The 23732-nt window shown below is 33.8% G+C and overlaps 1 protein-coding gene across 1 annotated transcript in view; it reads left to right on the top strand.

The window, feature by feature from the left end:
• The window catches only part of MMP16 (matrix metallopeptidase 16), a 290244-nt gene that overhangs the window by 256754 nt on the left and 9758 nt on the right, over positions 1–23732 (top strand). The window contains exons 8-9 of the mRNA XM_045806016.2: positions 8700–8850; positions 17657–17772. Of these exons, the coding sequence (XP_045661972.1) occupies positions 8700–8850; positions 17657–17772 (267 nt within the window). The remainder of the gene's footprint in view (positions 1–8699; positions 8851–17656; positions 17773–23732) is intronic.

Raw genomic sequence — 23732 nt, forward strand, 5'->3', positions numbered from 1 at the left:
TATAGGAGGTAATGGAAAATTTATGCGTAAAGAGCTACACTAGATTAAGGAATCTACATTCAGTGGCTTTGATACACAGAAAAATAGATTCATAACGTGAATTGTGCTATTTTCTTGAATTATAAATATTCAGAGTATTTTAATATTAGTGTTTATGTTATATATTGACATGAAGTAATCCTCTAAACCAAGGGCCAAGCATATAATATTTGAAAACCTTTCTTGATCATTTACCTCTACTTATTCATAATAATTCAAAAAGTCTATGCTATGTTTTTATTATGGCTGTTTTTATTCACAATTTAAAGTACAATATTTACCCATCAGTAAAATTTGTATCTAATTTTTTTCTCATTTTCCAAAATTTTTATCATATCCTTTTATTTACTATGTTAGGTTTGAACTCCCTGGGAAGCAAACACTGAGGTAAAGTTACCAAGAGAGAAGTAAGCCTCTGAAAAGCAAAGAGGGAAAAGTTAAGACTGGCTTGGAAAGCCTTGGACTATGCTATAGATGTGACAGGGTCTTGGCAAACCAAACAAGGAGCTCGAGAGCAAAGACTGCCTATTGGAGGACTCTCGCGTAGGACAGAAATGGCCAGGATTTAGGATGTGCCATGCTCAGTCATTGGCTGGATGCTGCCCAAACAGAATGGCTTTGGCCCATCCCAAAGCACTTAGCTGACTTTCTGGCCCAATTATCAGATCCAGAGGCATTTCGTTGATAAATAGGTCAATTCTTTCTTGAAGAGAAGTCTAATAAACTGCCAAGTCAATGGCTGCCACATTTGTGGAAATATTCAAAACTCTCTGCTTACTAGATGATGTTGAACCTGGCAAAATAAATGCTGGTTACAAAAAGTCGAACGACCTCCATAGTTGGGCATTTGTTCAAATTTCTTGAGTAACCAGCCTATAAACAATACAGAAATTAGAACTTAATTCAAATAATTGGCACTAACATAGATCAGTGTACTTAATCATTTATTATTGATATTGTTTATTTGAATTGGTATCAAGCAAATTTGAACAGCAGAATATTGCATTATATAAAAATAATAACTGCCATGTATTGGGTACCATGATCTGAGTATAGTATGGATATATTATACATTTGATCTCTCATTATTTCCAGGTCCCTGAATGAGAGGTGTTAGTATCTAATGTACAAGATAAGAAAGAAAAGATTCAGATTTAGTTCCTTGCCCAAGATCTCGCAGCTAACAACTGGCAGAGCTGTCACCCCTTAGTTCCATCTGCTTTCAAGGCCATTGAATGTTCCACTAAACCACAGAATCTAATACAGAAAATATTAATTCTTTATTACTTTTTTTAAATCCCTGAAGCGTTCTTTAAGAATATGTGAATGTTGAACAATAATTAGCCCAATAAACAATATTATTGAGTAATCTAACTGCAGCCTTCTTTTATATGAAGAAAATCCAGCCTTTAAGGAACTAATGTTCTATTCTTTAATGTAAAAGGACACATAGCAAATACGTTGTGGATCATATGGTTTTCAATCATAATTAACAAACTCTGTCATTGTAGGGTGAAAGCAGACTAGACTATATGTAATGAACAGGTGTGACTGTGTTCTGATAACATTTTATTTACAAAACCAGGCAACAGCTGGTGGCCCTAGTTTACTAGACAGTGTTGTAATAGAAGATACAAAATATAAATGTGTAAGTAGAGTTTTGTGGCCTCCACAAGACAATAATATAGTTGCTTTTTTTAGTTAATAAATTATAAAGCGTTTCTGATTACCGAGGATACAATGAACAAGGCATGAGCAGAATACAGTGGATTAATTAATAAACACTTCCAATAATAAATATGGAGTGATTACTTGATAAAGCAGGAAGGAAGCAGAAAATCATCAGCAATTCTGAAAGCCAGACAGAGTGTAAATGTGTTCTATTGAGAGAGTCAATTTGGAATAGCAAGTCGAGCACTGAATTAAAATACCTGGACTGCAGTACAAATATATTAGCAATTGGTTGTGTGCTTTTAAGCACATCACTTAACTTCTTTGGCCTGTAAAATAAATGTGTTAGGCTGGATTCTCAACCATTTTTCTGATCTAGTACATCTGAACAGTACAGTACACTCCCATTAGTAACAACGGGCCAGTCCAAGGACATTAGAAAAACATGTATGAATCTTAGCTTGATAAAAATTTTTAAAAATTTCAAGGGATTATTTGCTTAGTGCCTGTTTCCTCTGCTGCTCCATCAGCTTTACAAGAGCAAGAATCTGTGTGTTTCTTTCATTGGTACCTACAGCTCCTAGCTCAGTGACTGGCTATTAAGAGGCTCTTAATAAATGGATGGATGGATGGATGGATGAATCTCATTGGTGAATTACTGGAATAGATGGTCTGTAAAGTTGTCTCCCAACTATAAACATTCTTTGAGGTTATTCTTTTTATTTATAAAGCTTCTCTGTCTTTAACTCAGATTTGTTGATATTTTCTTCTGCATTCTGCCAAGTACAATGTTAGTAAGGACCAGTTCTTTCCACTTGCTCCAGAATATGTGAACCTCATAGGAAATCCAGTAAATGCCTTCATTATGTCAAAGAGGCAATATTTTTCTTGAGAACTAAACCATCTGATGGTAAGGTAGTTAAAAATCTACCTCTCCAGTGTAAAAAAAAAAAAAAACAAGTTGCATATGAATTGCACATACTTAATCAAAACTGTTAACAAGAGAAATAAAGTTACTTCAACTTTGTCATGTGAAAATCTTATCAAGATATAAAAGGAACTGTATTATTGTATTAATTAGGTGTTTATTAATAAACACCTGGAGATTTAAATGTGTAACTCATAATCATTGTTGAGTTATTTTCTTGAATTCTAAGCCACAAATACTCAGCAGGCAAGGTGGTGTTTTTCTTAATTTTTTTGTGTATAACTGCTGGGATCTCATCATATAACTCTATAGGAAATGTTTGCTGATGAGTTTTCTGTTTTGCTTTGTTTTTTGAAGGGAATATAACTGCATTAAAAAGGAAAAAAAAATCCCCTGCTGTAAATTCCTAAAAGGGGGAAAAATGCTAATTCAATGCTAATCTTCTATACAAAGGCCTTGATTATTAAAAGTGAGAGGCTCATTTTTTCTCCTTTTTATTGACTGAAAACTCTTGACCAACAGTATAGGGAAGTACTTCTGAAACACATTTTTTAAAAGTTTTTTCTCTTTTTTTAAAAAAACAAGAATTTCCTGAAAGAACTGTAACTTTTTTTCTTTTTTCACACATTATTCCCTTCTGAGACACCCTGGAAAACATGAAGTAGGGTTCTATGAACATACTCTCATGTTACATGCAACAGGGCATCACTGTACAAGACCTGGAAAGAGTATGAAGAAATTTTCATGGATAGGATAGAGATAAGGAACTACAAACAGAAGTATTCTAAAGCATAATAGAATGTTGCTGCTTAAAAGGAGACATAACCAACCCAGTTTAGCAGATAACAGGTTTACTTGAAATAGCAAGTACGGAACGCACTGGAACTATATTATCCTTTCCTATATAAAACTGAGATGAAAGGAAAGAATGCAACAGTCACTGAGATAGAAGCTAACATAGAACAGGACTTTCTTTTTATTGTATTGTTTTAAGACTTTCTATTTTAAAGGCTACAGAGACATGACTAAAATATAGAGCAAGCTGGGAAACAGCTGTTTGGATTTTCCATCTCACTAACTCTGGCAAGGAAGTGATCTGGGCCTTTGGGTGTTTTTTTCTTTATAACATATTCAAATTAAACAATGGCTTAGGATAGAGGTATATTTTTATGATAGTATTTCCCAGCATACAGTCAAATATAATTACTTAAATAGCCCTCCAACATAATACTGGGACATGCCTTTTTATTTTCTCCAACTTGTTATTGATTAGAAAACTCATTTTTTTCTGCTCAACTAACAAGATTCAAGACTAAGGCCCACAATGTTATTTATGTAGACTTTTTGTTTCTGTTTTGATCTTATATTTGGTTATTCATGTAATATTAAACATAGGTCTTTGAATTAATAACCATTTATTAAGTACCTACTACTTTCTAGGCATTATATATAATGGTGATAGACACAGTGTTTGTCCTGAAGTTGCTCACAGCCTAGAGCGGGTGGCAGGCTTGTGCTCCATTAAAGTACTAAGTTATATGTACTAAAAGTGTATTAAGTAACATGGTAAAGGAGAAGACTACATACTCTGGCAATGTAAAAGGCTCACCTTATTCAGATAGGAACTGCTTTCCAGAGAAATGATGTTATTAAGCTAGGTTTTGAAAGAGTCATACCCATTTTCCAGAAATGGAAATAAATGGAATGTAGATGAAATAAGAGACTCATATTGAGAAGAACCTTGAGATGACATGTAGATGAGTTTGGGTTTTATGCAGAATGCAATGGTAAACCACTGAAAATTTTAAACAAAAGAGAGATAAAATCAGGTATGCATTTTAGAGAAATCACTTTAATGACCTTGCGGAAGACAGATAAAGTGGGACTGAAGGCAGGGAGATAAGAAAGGATATTGAAATAATATAAGCTAGAAAACAAAAGTGTTGCTCTTAAGGCACATGGATGGAAGACAGCATGGTACACTGGCTAAAAGCCAGCACTTTGGCTAACAGACTTGGGGCTCAAGCACATCTAATACCTCGTGTGATGTTTGGATGGCCAAAAATTAATACTGAACAGTCTTATTCAGTTAAAACAAAAATAAACCCAACCAGATTAATTGAGTTTAGGGGTGGGTGTGTGACAGGAAGTCATTGAAGAACTGGCTACACTTGCCATTTCTCTAATAAGCCTTCTTTCTCTCGTCTGTTTGTAGCTTTGCTCTTTGCATCTACTCCATTCTCTTTTCTCTTTCAATTCCTCTCTCTGGTTACTCAATTTATACATCCTCATAATGTATGCTTGCCTATGGCCATCATGGCTCTTCAAGCCTCATACTATATAATTAATAGTCATTTCTTTCTGCCGAGTGGGAATGTCTCTCAATATTCCCTGGGTCACATTCCCAAGAAAGAAGAATGAATGGCTCTGCTCATCTCTGCTCATCTGCCTAAACTATGATCCATAACTCTGCAGAATTTTGACTGGCTTTAGACTTGGATGGTAATATATAGAGAAGATACAGAGAATAGTGGGGCCTACTTCAGAGCTTGGACCAAAACAATTACCTAAGAAGGAATGATTGAAAAGTTTACCTATATCAGTGACAATAAGAATAGACTGCAGGGGAGAGGTTCAAGGAAAAGTTTAGAAATCAAAGCAGCTGAATGTAATGATCCATCAGATATGAAACATAATAAACAGGGAGGCTTCAGATGTGATGCATTGGGTAATTAGCAGGCCGTCTACCCAAATAGGGAAAATAGGAAGAAAGGTCCTTTGATGAGTTCAAATTTGAACCTGTGGGTCAACTTTGTAGAAAATCCCAGTAGGTAGCTATATATACTGTTTGGCTTTCAAGAGCTATTTGGATTAGAGATAGCCATTTATGACCACTCTCTTTTTTGGCTTCCAAGGTTTTCTTTTACTTTAGTCTTCCTCCCTGCCTCTTCTACATCTTTTGCATTTGCCTACTCTTCTCTCCTCCCTTGTGATCTCTTTGAGGGCCATATATTTCTAGAAGCCTAGTTCTGGTTCCTCTTCATCTTCTCTATATATTCTTCCCTGGATAATTTCTTCAAATCCTAAAGTAGTAAATACCATATTTATGCATATCTTCAAACTCACATATCCAGTTGCTTACTTCACATCTCAAACTCTTGATTTGAATCCCATACACTCCATACACCCCGGTCTTCTTTGGCTTATTTTATATCATTATTATTCTCTTGTTTACAAAAGTCAGAACTTAAAGATTATTCTTGATACTATCTTTTTTTTTAATTCCCCACAGCCAGCCCACAAGCAATGTCTATCAATTCCATCTCCAAACTGTGTCATGACTCCATTTTCTTCCTTCCATCATTATTGCTGTCACCTTGTTACAGGCTACTGGCAAAGAATTTTTTAATTTAACTATTCAGTGGCTTCCTATTTCACTTAGAATAAAGTTTAGATTTTGACAAAGACCACATGATCCTTACCTCTGTCCTTAGCACACTCCTACAACATTGTGTTGAGCTCTCTAACAAGGTTCTACCCATTAGGGCATGTTTCCTTGGTGTTTCTACCCCTTCAAACCAAATTCACTGTGTTGGCTTTTTGGAATTATGTAAGTTACAACTCACATGTCATCTGAATAAAGGGATCTTTCCTGTGTCTAGTATAAGCAACCCCCCCACCCAATCCCATCACTTTTACATTAATGTTTTTGCTTTTTTTGGTATCTTTACAATACTTTTCTCTCTGAAATCCTTTGTTTCCTTGTTTAAGGTCAATTTTCCCATACCTCTTCACTAGAATTTAAGCTCCAAGAGGCAGAGATGTTGCCCTTCTTATTCACTGCTACATCTCCAGTGCCTAACATGTTGCCTAGTAAGTGTACTAAGTTGTCGATGAATGATTCAATTAATTAATTATTGCAAAAGACCATTGACGGGTCTTCTCCTTTCCATTCTTCTCTATATAGTCCATTTTCCACAAAAGACAAAAAATTCTGTTTTGAAAATATAAAACAGATCAGATGCCCCATTAATTTAATCTCTGATGGTTTCCCATGCACTCAAAATAAGACCGAAACCCACCACATACATTTTCAGTACCACTCTCAAGAAGAGTGATTCATTACACTCCACTGATCTTTTCATTTTTAATCATACCAAACTCCTTTGCTTGGGATACTGTTCCTGACATTCATTGCATAGGTATCATCTTCTTCTCTTTCTTTAAATTTTGGTTTCAGTGTTATTTCTTCAGAGAGGCTTTCCTGATCTCCTTACTTAAAGGAATTTCCCCCTTGGGATTTCTTTGTTCTCAGCCCCTGATATGTCTCCTTTGTAGCATTCAGTAGTTTTTCAATTACTACAATTATATTTTTGTATATTTGGTTTTCATCTGCCTAATCCACTAGAATGCAGGATGATCAGTATAGTGATCAGGTCTGTCTTGTTCTCTGTAGTATCCTTAGTACCTAACATGATAATTGGGACACTGAAGGTACTCAATAAATGTTGTTTTTTAAAAATGGTATCAAATGGTAGTAGAAGCTCTTGAAGTAAATAAGATTACTCCTGTTACAAACTAGAGCCACCTAACTAAATCTAGCCTGAAAACATGATATTTTTGCTTTGTGTTGTGTTGTTTTAGGCAGGAACCATGGTTTTAATCTTTTTTTCCTTAAAGTATAACATGAATGCTGCAGGCCTCATCTAGGGGTAGTACTGAAATATGCTATCAAGTAAGGCTTACATCTATGAGAAAGAACATAGGATACTTTGTCAGATATTAATAGATATTAACTGTTTTACTTCACCAGATGTTAACCCCAGAAGGAGTTAGTAATAAGAGATACTAATTGCAGAAAGATTGGAAGGACCAGGGGAAGAACACTTCAGGTGTGGGGTTGAGGGGAGATGGACATTTAGGGCAAAGTATATTTGCTGACTTTTATGGAAGTGTCTCAATATTTGAACAGCCCACCCACTCCAGTCCTATAATCTCTAACCTGGCCCTTGTAAGGATTTAAATTTGGGACCCCGACCCTTACCACCTACCTCCTGATTTAGGATAAGAAGAGAGGAGGTCAGAGAACAAAGCCCTAGGAAATGTCAACATTTAAGAACTGGGGGGGGGGGGGGGGGAAATAAGCCCAGAATGAAGCAGCTGGAGAAAAAAGATCCCCCCACCCCCAAAAATGGGTTTCTAGCAGCTTAGAGAGAGAAGTGCTTTAAGTGGGCAACTGTGTCAATAGATAAGGGTAGAGAATTATTTCCTTGAAAGACATTACTGACTCCAGAACAAAAGTTTTGAGTGGACAGTAGGTGGTAAATCAACTTTCAGTGGGGTGAGGAATGGTTATAGGCTACTTGAGAGACATACCAAAGAGGGGAGTGGTATGCACAGTCTGCCAGAGGAAGTGTGTTGTCTGTAGATAATTTCAAAACAGCAGTATAACTGACTAAAGTTTGTCTTCTTTTTTAATATCTCCATGCTCTAGCAATTCCAAACAAGGTTAGGGTTAAAATTCTCCTCCCTTAGGTTACCATTCTTATTAAAGAGAGTGATAGATAACAGCTAAAAGAGGGCATAGGGTCAAAGGAGGATGACTTTCTAAAATTAAAGGAACTTGTGAATGTTTATAATAATAGGAAAGGATCAGCCTAGAGGATGTGTTTCAATAGAGTAGTGGTTATAATCAATAAAGCAATCTGAGGGTATACAGAATGCACAAAACACAGTAATGATTTAGCCTTAAATAAAAATAGCACATCTAATTCCTAGAGGAAAAATCCTGATTCTTGATTCAGAATTGTTGTATTATGGCAAGTTGTAGATCTTTTTTATTTCTTAAATTAATTCACAAATTCTAATTATATTATTAAATAGTTACTCATTTTTCCACTTTTGAAGATAATCTTTCAACAATAATGTCCGTATTCCAAATGTGACTACTACTTATTTATGGATTTCATGTAAAATAGCTTTAAATGCCTTGTATTAATAGATATATTCTAATTTCTGACATTAAATTATTGTATTCTGCATTTGCACTTACTTCATACAGGTAACAAATACTGGGTGTTTAAAGATACAACTCTTCAACCTGGTTATCCTCATGACTTGATTACTCTTGGAAGTGGAATTCCTCCGCATGGTATTGATTCAGCAATTTGGTGGGAAGATGTTGGGAAAACCTATTTCTTCAAGGGGGACAGGTCAGTACACATTTCACATGTGGAAAATAGTTAACTAATGTTTAGCGAAGTTAGTATTTCCACTCTATAATAGACATGTACTGTGTTAAGAAGGTGTGTGAATAAAAAGATAAGAATTAATGAGAAAAAAATATTTTTAATGTATTTTAAAATAATATTCAAGATAATCTTCCTGTAATATGCCTAAATAATATGACCTTCTTATGAATGTATATGTTCTTCCTCTTCTGCATAAGCTTAACATGACTATAAATCTGTGTAGGCAGTGTATATGTAATCTTGCAATGCATTTTCTTGTCATTTTACTTAACTTTATTTAAAAAGCACATTTTCACACAAGCTTTTTTTGTTTTGTTTTCATATTGAAAGTTAAATTTTTATACTTTGCACACTGTTAATTATAAACATTTTCAAACAATTTCAGTTTAGTCATGAGTTCTGTTTCTTAAGAAGCTAATTATTTAGGTACCAACAAACAAGTGTTATGAACTAGCCAAACAATCACTTAGCTTAAAGTGTAATATCCCTTCCCTGCAGCTCTCTTTCATTTCATTTCCTTTCCTTTTCTTTCATTTTTTTAATGACACTGGTAAAAATTAAGTGAACTGTTAGTCTTATGACTTGCAGTATCTACTAGGCTCCACTCCTGTGTACCTTTGATATAAATTACAGATAAAATGTAACGTAAAGTCTGTACTTTTTATTAATTTAAATTAATATTAGTAGAAAAAGTAATAGAGATGAAAAATAAATTTTTAATTACCATATTACTAGATGACAATAGAATTTTTATTGGTATGTAGAAGAACTTAAGTATGCATTTTACTGTATTTTATAGTAAATTAAAAATACATACCCTTACACATAAACACACATATGAACAACAGGCTTTAATGCCCATCCAGCTAGTACTGAGTTTGCCGTATAATCTTGGCATAATATAACTTTATAAAATGTCTCCAACTTTAGGAGAAAAATATGTAAGGATATAAACTTTATTTTACAGTTTACCATTTTTTAATTACAAGTGATTTCAAACATTGAGCTTTATCTGTGAACAAAAAACTCCTATAATTTTTCTCCATGGATAAGAATGTAGACCTTTCAATTTGTTCTGTTGCTAGCTTTCTATATATTTGATTTGTTTATACTTCTATAGCAAAATGTTTTAATGCACTATCATGAAACTAAAATGCTAAATGATTACAAAATCACAAAACAAAAAAGGTCTATCAAACAAAGATTTTATTAAAGGAGAAGATGCTACTTATAGCCACAAAAAGTGTATGATTCTCAGCAAGATAGAAGTGTAATAGAGTATGAAAGAAGAATGAAGAAATTGATGGGCACAGCATGGTAACCACTAATGAAAATAAATCTACAGACTTATAACATATTCTTTAAAATAACAACCCTGAAGATTGTTAGAGTTTAAGTCCCCAGCAGATTTAATTGCTTGAATGTACTCTTTCAGGACCAGGTTCAATAAGGAGTTTTTTGTTGTTTGGGGTTGGTTGGTTGGTTGGTTGGTTGGTTTTTGGAGAAATGTGTAGAAACAAAAGGCTGATTAAACACACTTCTGCAGGACAGAACATGAAGCTTAGCCTTAATGCAACAGTTTTCACAGGATTTCACAGATGGTAATAAAAACTGCCATTCTATTATCAGATAGCCTATTTTTTTCACACATGCAGGTATTACTTTTAAAATGTTTCTAATATAAAATTTAGCACTTATTGAAAAATTTTAGTTTAGAAACTAAATGTGCACTGCCTCAAATCAGTGAAATCAGTGAAGGTTAGATACCAAATTCATACTAGAATAAAGGCAAAAGTAAATGGGAAAAGGAGTTTTAGTTCATTTGTTTCCTGCTTGAGAAGCTACATGCAAATATAACAAAATATATAGAAGAAATACTTTAAGCTCTGCCTAAATAATTGGTTTATAGGTTTAAAAACATTTAAAAGCTGGAATCCAGTTAATTTCCATGTGTGTGATCTTATGTAAGATTTCATAAGTCACAAATGTTTTGTAACATTTATGCAGATTACTTCATATTCACATAATTCTATAATTCCAAAATCAAAATTTATCAATATATTCATTCTAGATTGAAAGTATATGGACAAGACATTAAACTTCCTAACTGAAACATATAAACAACAATTTGGTTGTCACTTTTATTTATGAATTCAGCGAGTCTTTCTTCCTTATTGATATTGTATATTTTTAATACTTATCCATTTTTAATGTTTTACTTATTTTCTATGTAAATTTTTGAGAGAAAATATTGAAAATTGTTTTGTCCTTACTTACTTCTTATTCTCCCACTTCAATCTTTCTGCTTAAGAAGGGTAGTGGGGCGGGGGGGGGGGGGAGTGGGTGTTGATTAATAGGTTTCCATTTCTCTAAGGCTAAGAGCAGAGAGGGTTTTAGAGATAATCTAGTCCAGGTGTAAAAAGCTCAATTGCTTTAAAGGGTCAGGCAAATAAGGAATATACTACTGGGTACAGCAATAGTATGTAAGGCAGTGATAGGGAGTGATGGGTACTGTAGTGAGCTGGAAAGTACAAATACACTAGAAAAGCACTCAAAACCAGAATCATTTATTTAATTTGCTAGACAAACAAAGCACAGCTTTAAATTAGATTTGGTCCAAGTGCTACCATATGTCAGCTCTGAATCTTGTTCACATCCTACCCAGTGTGTAGACACACTCAATTATACTCTACAGGAATTCATCCTACTCTAGCCCAACCGCCCGTGGTGACAGTATGAATCTGAGACAGCCTTTTCCATTCAATAGCTCTAATTACTACTTTCTTAGGATTTCTATAGTAGTTCTGGCATAGCCCTCATTCGTTTATTCAAAAAAATATTTTGAGCACATATGATGTGACCTGTGCGAGAAAGGACCACAATTCTGCTCCCATGGCAGTTAATTTCTAGTAAAGGAGACAACAGTAAACAAGTAAATGAACCTGAAACTTTAATGTTGAGAAATGCTACAAAGAAATAAAGCAAAGTGATAATGTGATAGAGACTCATGGGTGGTAAGGAACAGTTAGAAAATAAGTATGGAAGTCAGAGAAGGCCTCACTTATGAAGGGGACACTAGAGTGGGTACTTGAATGGATGAAGTTTCAGCCACATGAAGGTGTTTGGAACAATATGTTGTAAGCAGACGACACAGTAGTGCAAAAGCAATAATACTGGAAAGTTTAACTCAGTTAAAACACTGTGGCTAGAGAATAGCAAGTTAAGTGGTAAAGATAGTCAAATAGGTCAGCAGGGACCAGATTATATGGGGCCCTATAGACCATAGCAAAGATTTTGGATTTTATTCTAAGTACAATGAAAAGGCATTAGAGGATTTTCAACAGGAAAGGGAAATGATCTGATGTGTATTCACAAACATCACTATGGCTTCTCTGTGAAGAATGGGCTTCAGGAGTGGAAGCAAAGAGGGTAACTGGCAGGTTGTTGGAGTAGTACAGGGGGATATGATGCTGGTAGTGGAGATAGAGCAAAAAGGGTGGGTACAGGATATATTTTGAATGTAATCAGAACAAGTTTTGTTATGCCTTGGATCTTAGGGGTGAGCCAAAAGAAAATTAAAGATAAATTTTAGGTTTTTCACCTGAAAAATTGAGTAGATGGTGCCATTTCTGGAGATAGGGCAGACAGAGAAGGAATATTGGGGAAAAGAGATTAAAAGATTGAAATGTTCATATTTAGATTGAGATGCCTGTTTTACACACCACTGGAGAAATCAAGTAGGTACTTGGATAATTGAGTTTGCTTCTAAGTGGAAAGATCAGTCTGAGGTACACAGTGGAAAATTATTGACATAATTTGTATTAAAAGCAGGGGCCTACCTCAAATCTCCTAAGTATAGAGATAACTAAAGAAAAACAGTTGAAATGATGCCTCTTTAAATAGATCTGTAAGTCAGTTGAAAATTTCCACTATTTCACTATTTTCATGTACCCTGGAACTCGGTTCCTCAGATTCCTACTTGCCCTTTTCTTAATACACTATAATTTGATACTTGGATACATTTTGGATTCTCATAGCATTTAACTCTAAAATGCTATGTTTCTAAATCATCTCTCAGCATCTTCTCACAAATGTATACAGGACTCTATTGCCATACTTCATTCCAAGCTTAACTTTTAAGAATTTTAAGATATTTTTAATGAAAGACAAAATTTAGATCCACTTTGGTTCTTACTATTATTACCACTAATAGTCAAACAGAAAAACATACTTATTTCCTCCAGCTTAACTTGTGTGTTTATGAAGTAATTACTCAATATGTGTTTTTAAAATCATCCAACACAGTATAAATTAATATTTCCAATTCTGTTACATGTTTAAGAATGTTTCTGAAAAGTGGGATTTTTGTATAACTCTTTGGGTATGAAAAAAATAAGTGGTCCTATATTTTGTGTAACTTAACAGAAACAAGTAGTACAGAAATGAGACAAAGTAGGATGAAGAAATGGCTGGGTCCCGTGAAATTACCCTGGGAGCCACTTTTTGTTCAGTTTGAATTCAGTATCCAGCAACATCCCATTAAAGTATGGCATTCTAGAATTTTCTATACCATTTTTTTTTCTTAGAGAAAGCATTTCTTAGCAGAGAAAGCATTTAACAAAATGTTGTATACCATTACATTGACAGTTCTGGTCTCTTATGGATATGACCCATGATCAAGTTAAAAAAAGGATGAATGAATCTCATTTCTAATTATAATTTATTTTGAAGCATTGATTCACAATGCTTTTCTCAAAGAATCAGCAATTTAAAGTCATAATTCTACAGTAGAGATAACAGATATATCAGAAGAAAAAGAACTTAAAATAGCTTTTATCATTTGCTGACCCTCCTGCCAAAATTCCAGTTTTTTTTCCATATAATACATAAGTTGTAACCCCCCAAATGGTTCATTTACACAGGTTTCATCTGAATATGTTAATATGCTTCTCGATGAACCCATACGCTCATTTTTCAAGGAGAAAAAAAATCAGTGGGATGAACTTTTTGTTTACACTGAAATATGTTCAAATATGTTGGAAATTAAAATGCAAACCTGTATTTATGAATAAGCCTCAGCACCTCTTATAAGGCAGCTCTGAATATATTTAGATGATTCTAATCACATTCAAGTTTACTGGATATATATCAGAGCTGCCACACAGCAGATAACCTGAGGGTCCAAGCCTATGTAGAGTGTTTCAAAAATTGTGAAGTGATCCCAAATTATAGTTTTGCATTATTTTGCTAGTGATGAAAGAGAAATATTCTGATAAATTCATACCAGAATTATGTTCCCACAAGAGAGTGTAATAAAATTCACATTCCATTTATATTTTCTTGAAATGTGATCTCTATGAATCTTATGTGCCTGGCTCAAAAAAGTATTGATGGGTCAATGGATCTATGAATGAACAGAAGGAGAAAAGAAGGAAAATTATACTCAAGCAATGTATCTTAAGAGCTTGAGAGACAGCATGGAGAGAGAAAGAATGCTCTGCCAAGGGAAACAATAACAGTAATATGTTAAACTATGAATCTAATAACATTAGAATCTCAACTCTGCAACATTTCTAAAGAGCAAATGTGACCAAATCATTATCTTTTAATGCTCTAGCATTGACTGAGCTGAGTGACCATACATACTAAATCTATGTTTAGGACATCATTATAGAAAACACTGTAATATGCAATAAAAAAAGATTGCTGAATGATTTAAATGAAATAAAATAAAACAATGTATGTGTATAAATTTACTTTATAGCTACAAAAACCTGCATAAATTATTGGTATTGTTACAAGAACACTGTTACAACTACTTCTCAGAGAACAATCCTGGTTTCTAAGTATGTAGTTAATCTTTCTTAAATCACATACAGGATGTGATCCCATTGTCCCCAGGATTTTTAATTGTTCCAAACTTCTGGCTTAGCACTAAAAATGGTATTTATTGTAAAATGTCATTATTTAATCTATCACGGAGGGAAAAACCCTACCAAGTAAACTTTGATACAGTATCTATTGCAAAGTACATTCTGATTTTAATGATGTAAAATGTGGAAAAAAATGTTTCTTAGAATCTGAAAATAAGGCATTCGACTAGTTCTGAGAGGTTTTCTTTGTGGTCAAGTGCAAAAGCCAGTTGACATATATGACTATTGTAACCCCACTGAAATATTTACTTGAGAGAAGATATCTTTAAATTTTGAGTGCAATCTCAACCACATTAACCATTCTATATTCATCACAGAACGTTCTGTGAAAAAGAATATTCGGAAATATTTTTAAAGCAGATGTTCCCATGAACTAAACGTGAAAGAAAATATACTTCAAAATTGGTAGAACAATACGCTAATGATTCTGCCTACTTGTCTTCAGAAAGACAGGCCCAGTCACCTTTATATTAGCTCAGTCTTCTCCATGAAGTTTTTCCTGACCTTTCCATCGGATCAGTTTCATCTTCTTGTGATAAGAATCTGGGACAAATACCTGTAAGAGGGCATCTCCCTTTTTGAATAAAATCTGCCTTGTGGTTACTTACTGGAATACTTCCTGAAACAATTTTTTTCTCTTTTCCATTTAAACACTGGGAATAGAAGAGTTGCTAATATTCCAGATGTTACTTGAATGGATATTTCTAGAGAATTATACCAAAACCTAATGTACAAAACCCCACAACTCTGTACATAAAGAATCTTCCATAGGCATAGAATTTTTTTTAAAAATCCAGAAAAGACCAGAAAAACCTTATTTTTTTCTGATTTCAGCCAAAGAGCCGAATCCCAAGATAATGCATTAAGTATGTCACCTCCCAAACCTGTGTTGGTAAAACACTAGCTTTAGCAAATGATAAGAGATGTTTAGTGGAAAAAAAGACAAAAGGTTGTCAAATAAATTTGGAAAACATATTTGGTGTGTATAGAGGAAGGAGTAGGGACTTTTAAATCATATAGAATTGGTTATAAATCTAACCCTCATTGTCTTCTTGGAATGCTCCTCTCTTAAAAGGGGACAATGATGACTATCTCATGGGTTTGTTGTGATTAAATGAGATAATGCATACAGCATATGCCTGCCTTAAAGTATACAATATACTGTGAACTGTCAATGGTTTCACCTCAGTTTTGTCATTCCTTTTGAACATTTAAAACATAAAGTCGTCTAACTCTTAGAACGTTTTAAACAATAATGAGTGATCCATAGTAGGGCTGGTTACAGTTTATTTATTGGATGTCTAGCACTTCTGTAAGAGTGGCTCATGGGCCACCCTGTGAAGGCATGGGGATCTGAGAGTTCTGATTTTTGGTGAGCTTTCCTTTTATCTATTTTCCTATCTGTACACTAAGGACTCCAGTCAAGACCTGCTCTAAAGTCTACAATCATATACCCAGTTGCCTCATCAACAATTCACTTTGATGTCTTGCAGTTACCTAAATTTAACATATCTCAAGCCAAACTCATGATTCTTCAAACCAACCCAACTTACCTTCCCCCATTTCCTTATCGTACTGAACAGTAACATTATTCTTCCACTTGTTCAGGGCCCAGATTTTTGAGTTATGCTCAACTTCCTCCTTTCACATCCTTCATTCAATCTCCTTGGGATTTTCCTTCAAAATATATCCCAATCCCTTGAATTATCATCAGCTCTACAGTTGACACTCTAGTCTGATGTTTATTGCAGTGACATCCTAATTGGTATCCCTGCTTCTATTTTACCTCCTTGAGTCTATTTAACTCACAGCAGCCAGTGTGGTCCTTCAAACATAAGCCATATCTTGAAGCTCTCCTGCTCAAAATCTGTGTTGGTTCACATATCCCTTAATGGAAAACCAGAGGCTTTGCTATTGTATAAAGGTCCATCTAATCTTAGATTCTGGTTCCCACTCTGACCTTTTCTTCCATACGGTAACTCAATCCTAGTCACCCTACCCTCTCTGTGGATGCGTAAGTACTCCAAGTTTGTGCTTGCCACAGTAACTTTCATTAACTAGTTCCTCTACCTGGGATGTCTTTCTCCCAAGAACTATCTATGTTGTACCTCACTTCTTTCTGCTCAAATGTCTCTGATAAAGAAAGGACCTCTCTGTCCACTAATTAAAATTGCTTCCCCACATTCCTAGCTAACTTTATCTGCTTATTTTCTTAATCTTACCACCTCCTGTAATAGTATGTATTTACTAATAAATTGTTTTATTGCCTATAACTCATACATATCCTAAAATGTAAGACTGATGAGAGGTGGAGCATGTCTGTTTTGTTCAAAGTTATATCTCTAACACCTACAATATGCCAGGAACATAATAGATACTCAGTAAATATTTCTTAAATGAATAAATGAATGAATAAATGAATTAAGATTCTGCTAAAGATGATTCCAAAAAAACAAAAGTGCTCTGCTGCCTAAGACAGATTTATAAAAAATCATGAAAACCTCTTATTTATCCATAGGTTGGTGATACCTTTTTGAATTGTAAATATATTTAGCAAGCACGATGTATTTAGCTAGAATTTTTTAATTAATTTTAGCAGACTGAATAAATATACAATAACAATACCCACTTTTAACATGTGCAAGAAAGGAAACAGAATGAATGCTGTTTGTGACCACTGTCTTTCTAGTGTTTTTAATCAGTTCTGTAAATCATTAACAGATAGCACAGAGAAAGGATTTAATGAATTGTTAGCTATTACTGTGTATACATAATTTCCTTCCCTATGCACGTGTTTTTTGTTTTGTTTTGTTTTTATTTATTATCCTTTTTAGGTATTGGAGATACAGTGAAGAAATGAAGACCATGGATCCTGGCTATCCCAAACCAATCACAGTCTGGAAAGGTATCCCTGAATCTCCTCAAGGAGCCTTTGTGCACAAAGAAAATGGTATGCAGCATGTGCATTATATATTTCATGAGTTTACTAAATATTTCAACAGTGCATTCTAATTTTTCATTGTTAAATTAAATCATTAGAAAGAACCATACTAGTGCTATAATGTATTATATTTACATGAACTTTGCATCCTAGATTTATGTTTAATATTACGCTCCAGATGTTTTTTAACCTCAGCTTATTTTAGTTTATGAGAAAAAAAATAAGGGAATTTTTTAAAATGGAGGGTGTGGATACCTTCAAAGTAACGTCATCTATTTTTTTATTAAAATTCCTATAAAGTCAGTAACAGACGTACATAGGACAGGAGTTGGTCACAAGGAAGTTATGTTGTAAGTGTGGGCTGAGACACAAAGACACCTGGCAATTGTGCATGCTGAAGATTTTAATTTTTCATGGACACCTTTGGCTTAGAGTGTCAGCAACAGGGAAGATCCCAACTCAATACAATCAGACTAAGTGACTGCGTGATTGCTTAATAACAAGAAACAGAGCAGAGAGCTGCTCACGTTCCTTGCTCTCCATCTCAGGATTTGAGTTTCAGCAGATCCTAAGTGGAAAGTTAGCCAAGTGAGGGAAAATCCATACACTCCTATCTGTGGGCATATCTAAAATCTCAACATTTCTTTCCTCATTCAAAAATCAGTAAATAGGAATAAACCATAATAATAATTCAAAATTGGATTTATACTCAATATTTTCCAGAACAAAGGAAAGAGAAATCATTCTGAAATACATAGAAAAAACATACCCCATCATTTGATTTATAATAGGAACCATAAGAAAATGATATACCATATGGGTCCTCAATAACATGAAAAGTCTAAACATATATGCAACAAGAATAAAATAAACATCACTTGCAAAAGCAAAATTAAATATATCAGGTGAGGAAAGAACAAAAAAGTAAACTGAAGAAATGGGAGGAAAATGAAAAATCAACACCACCACCGAAGACTACAATTAACAATCAGCATATTGCCAGAGTTTAAGACAATGATACACTGAGTGTAAACCTGAAGGAACTGTGACCCAGGATCAACACCAATCAGAAAAGTCAAAGTACACAAGGTGTATTTTGACCCTTGTTATATGAAATGATATACTACATTCTGTACGATAGTGCCCCACAAGTAATATGCTGTAGGGAGAGGCAAAGTCTAAAAGAACCTTGAAGACCTGATCGTAACACTTGCGGAGAATTAATTTTGTGTATATTCTATTGGTTCAGAAAATTAAAGGACCAAGGTAAGATATAAAGCCTGTATGTGATAAAAGAAATCCATAGAAGAGGACAGGTAGAGATGAAAATATATCTGTCAAAAGGGTATCAATAAGAAAATGAAGGAAGTAACAGTGCAGTCACATTGGAAGCAATTAATCAGATCAAAATGGGGCCCGAATTTCAAATTATGCCTATGAGGATGAAAAGGACAAAGAAATTAAAAAAAAAAAAGTGAAAAATGATCACATGGAGGCAGAAAATTGAGATTACCCCTACGAATTATAGGTGTCACCAAGGAAGAAACTAGAGGGAGAGGAGACTTCTTGAGGTTAGCATAAAGGAGTTTATTAAAGCCCAGATAAAACCAACTCTAGCTAATATTTACAGAAGTCTTACCATTGCTCCAGACTGTCTTCAATAAAAGTTACCACATACCATACAAAAATATTGCAAAGAAAATTCAACCAAGATCTTATTGCAGTGTTATTAACTCCAGGAAGGTTGGTAACAGTTTCTTATTTCTTGTCTTTGTTAATTTTCTAAACTGAGCTTATCTCTTAAGATAAAAATAACTTTTAAAATAAGTAATAAATTGTTTCAGAAGATTGAAAAAGTAGACACAATACGCATAATCTTAATTCCTTACCACATTAACAGTTTTCATTTTCTCTGTTTCTATCTACAAGGCCACTAATATCTGAGATTTGATTCAGATTCTCTGGGAATAAATCATATTTATATAAAAATAACAAAAAAATCTTCTTGCTGTCCCTGCCCCATGATTTTTCATATTCTTTTCCATCAGAATATTTAATAATATTCATTCAATATAAATTAGTGAAATTGTGCTGAGAAGTATATTCTGAACTGAATCAACTCTTTCATAGAGTCTGAACAACTATGAAGCAACATATCAAAATTTTTAAATTAGAATATGTAATTGTATTCTTTTTATGTTATATTAATACAATTAACAAAATACTATCAAATTTCACCTTTGTGAAAATTGATACTCAATTTTATGTTTTGTACAAAACAGGACTGAGACTGCCAAGATCATATTTCCATGAGCATTTCCCCATGATCGTCCCACCTCAGGGGTTAATTTCATAAGAAAAAAAAAAGTTTTCTTATGGTCAGAATTTCATGGTTTCTTTTCAAAAAATAACTTCATAAAATACTGCCAAATAAAGAATTTTGGGAAAATCAATGCTTATAAATGACGAGAAACTACAGATGAAACTGCAATATATCTATGTCTTCTCGGCCTTTACTGGTCCAGCCCTCTCTTTGACATCCCTCAACACTGAGCTCACTCTTCATCTTTCAGAATATCCTCCTTGAATATCCTTTTGTGATTACCCTATCCTTTGTACTCAAACCTCATATCACAATGATCAGCTTATATGCTAATTATCCCCTCTAGTGTAAACTCTTTGAAGGCAGTCACATACTAAACATTCAATAAATATTAGTCATATAAATTAATTTTATCCCTCCCATTATTCTAAAAATTCCCTCCCTGGAGGAGATCTCTCATCTGCCTGAAACCCTTGTTCTGTACAATAGTAATATCAAAGAATCTGGAAGGCTTTGGTCTATCAACAGCAAATTCTCCACTTCTAATTATCTACAAATTTCATGCTTGGAGCTTCTTACCTTAAATTCATACTTTACACAATTTCTTCCCTTAGGTTTGTGTATGAAAGATAAGTTCAAATTTTTAAGTAAACACATTTATATTTTGACCCAAAGTAATTCCCTATAAGTCTATGCACATGAAATTTGATAGTCATAAAGTTAGAGACGATATAACACTGAATGTTTGTTTACTCTGGTCTATCCTTCCATCAATGTAGGGATTTCTTCCTTGGAATCTTCTCCTAGTGGTAATCTTAAACAAAGAAATGAAAGTCCACAAATTCAGCAACTCAGCTATAGACTTTTGTAGGATATTTTTCATATTTAGGTGGAATGTGGCTCCATATACACCTACTGATATTAATTCTGCCATCTTGACAAATGAAATATGAATACTTGGTGCTATTTATTGACTACCTGTCATGTATCAGATATACTACATAAATTCATTATCTAATTGTTCAACATAAATACCTTTTGATGTCATTTATTATTATTTATAAATGAGGAAGTGGGCATCAGTTAGTTTAAGTAACGTATTCATGATCATAAAAAGGATAAGATTATATATTTGAGGTTTAAAATGAGAACATTTTAGCCCCACTGAATGTGCTATAATGTACTATCGCCAAAGAGGAAAAATTAACACCTTTCTCTACAGTATATCATTAAAGTAACTGATTATCTGTCATGTCTGGTTAAATTTTCCATCTTATCATACTAGACAAATCAGGCTTTCTCAGAATGTAGCTTCCTGAGCCATCATCCTCCTGCTTTTCACCTGTAAGGCCATCTTAATTTAACCGTTTTTTTCATTTTTCTCTTTACTTTTAGTCCTTGAAAATACAACAATCTAAATGAGATTTGACTCATGCAGAATATAGTGGAATGATTTCTTCTTAGCACTCATTATTTGACCATGTTTTAAGCAACAGTGAATTTTTAACACATACTAAAGTTGTAGTAAAGAATTGCTGCATTCCCTTTCCTTCGAATTGTTTCTATGTTAATTGCTCTCAAGCCATACCACCTAGGTATTCTATATTCCCTCCTTAGAAAATGTAATCTTAAGGCAAATACAAGACTCTACTTTTCAAACTGTTGCATTTCATCTTGCTGACTGTTGAAATAGTTTTGACTATTTTAGCCTACTAAAATAGTTTTGACTCTTGATTCTGTTGATTTGCTGTAGTCCCTACTCCCCACTTTCACTCTCTGTTAAAATGTACAAGTGTGATTCAAACACATATTCCCACAAGAGTCAGTTTATTCACTCACATTTATTAAATACTAATTAACCTCTTACTAATAAGCATATAAAAGTGGAAGACAGAAAACACATAGACACTGTCATCTAGAGACATCTACTAAGTTAGAACGAGACAATTATGGTGGAGAGCGTCTCATTACATTTTAGGACTAAACAATAGAAAAGTCAGTAAAATCTGGTCAAATATGGGAGAAAAAAAGTCATCACATAATACATTACAGTGCCACTGAAATCCATCTCAGGATTTCTCAAAAATAATAATTCAGGTAAGAATTCATCTGAAGTTGCTATTCTTAATAAGCATAACATCTACAAGAATATAACATCAAAGCTATTCTTAAAAAGGAAAAAAATGAGTACATAAACATTTCTTCAGCGAACTGCTATTTCATATTTCTCATTATCAAATGAGATGAATATTGTGGGATCAAGGTTTGACAGATTTCTATTACCAAGACTGCCGGCCACTTCTCTTCAAATACTTTTATTATTTAACCTCTACTGACTAGACTTGTTATCTCTAACAAGTATATTCAGTAAACTATAATTCTACTCCTGTATATGAAGTGTGCTACTATAAAATCTGGTCTGCATAAATATGAAAATGGAAACTTCTGAACTTTCGTAGGATACCCAGTAGGTTCACAGTAATTAGCTTTGACTAAAAATTAAAGATGAGGACACTTCCAGCTGTTGGTTTCCAGTTTATAAATATAAGAAGTACATTCACCTGTTTTGAAGGTCTGTTTAATTCTAAATCAGTGCCATTATTCAACTGTGATTGTCTAATGTACTATTATTTGGCAAGTCCTCAACATTTCTTCATCCAAGCTTGTTGAGTAATTACATTGGATTTCATTAGCATGATCAAATACCAGCTCCCTGCTGAAATATTTGAATCTACATACACCTGTTTTCATTGGCATGTTACTCTGATTGCAAAACTGCCCTTCGAAACTAAAAGCAACAGCAGATTTTTATGGCATTGAACAGAATGATTTCCAAAATGAAGTGACCTGAAGTGATGGTCTATCCTAGATTAAATTTTTTGAAAGGTGTCAGAGTTTTTCGTTGCATGGGTTTTACCTATCACAATCTGTGATGTTTAATCAAGAAGTGCTTGTTAAACAACAGGAGATATCTAAAGGACACAGTCTTAAGGAAATCATTAAGAATTCAGTCTCTAGAACTAGATCAAGATTTAAATTATGCTTTCACCAGGACTTGTACATATTATCTTATCTCTGAGCCTCAGTATCTTCGCCTGAAAAGTTTAGGTAAATAATTCTAATTAACAGAGTGGTTATGAGAATTAAAATATGTCGTTTACTGAGCTTTAAATGCAGTACTTCTTCCATAATAGTGCTCAGTAATACAGGGTAAACCCTCATTAATAACTACTAACTCTAAAGTAGACATACTATTTGAAATAGATCGCTCCCAAAATATAGTTTTTAAGTAACGATAACATTAAAATATTTCTTCTTGGTTTCTTGATTTGTCTCAAAGCAGGAATTAAGTCCAAAGAATGGAGTCACAAAGAAACTTGACATGAAGAAGCTCTGGATGAAAAGAAAAACTTTTTTTTCCCCAATAAATACAACAACAATTTAGAGAACAGTTCCAAGAAAAACACACGTATTTGTAGTTTAGTTGTCACAAGCTTTCAAAGTCGATTATCTGCATCCATAATTTTGGAACATAAATCATATGTATTGCTAGTTACATGAGCCTTCCACATACTACCTCCTCCCCCATGAAATATGTTAGTTGGAAGTATTAGAGGGAGAATTATAGATTTATTTATACTCCATT

Source organism: Ursus americanus, chromosome 9 (assembly GCF_024610735.1).
Source record: "Ursus americanus isolate L20-20 chromosome 9, mUrsAme1.1.p, whole genome shotgun sequence".
Classification (NCBI taxonomy): Eukaryota; Metazoa; Chordata; class Mammalia; order Carnivora; family Ursidae; genus Ursus; species Ursus americanus.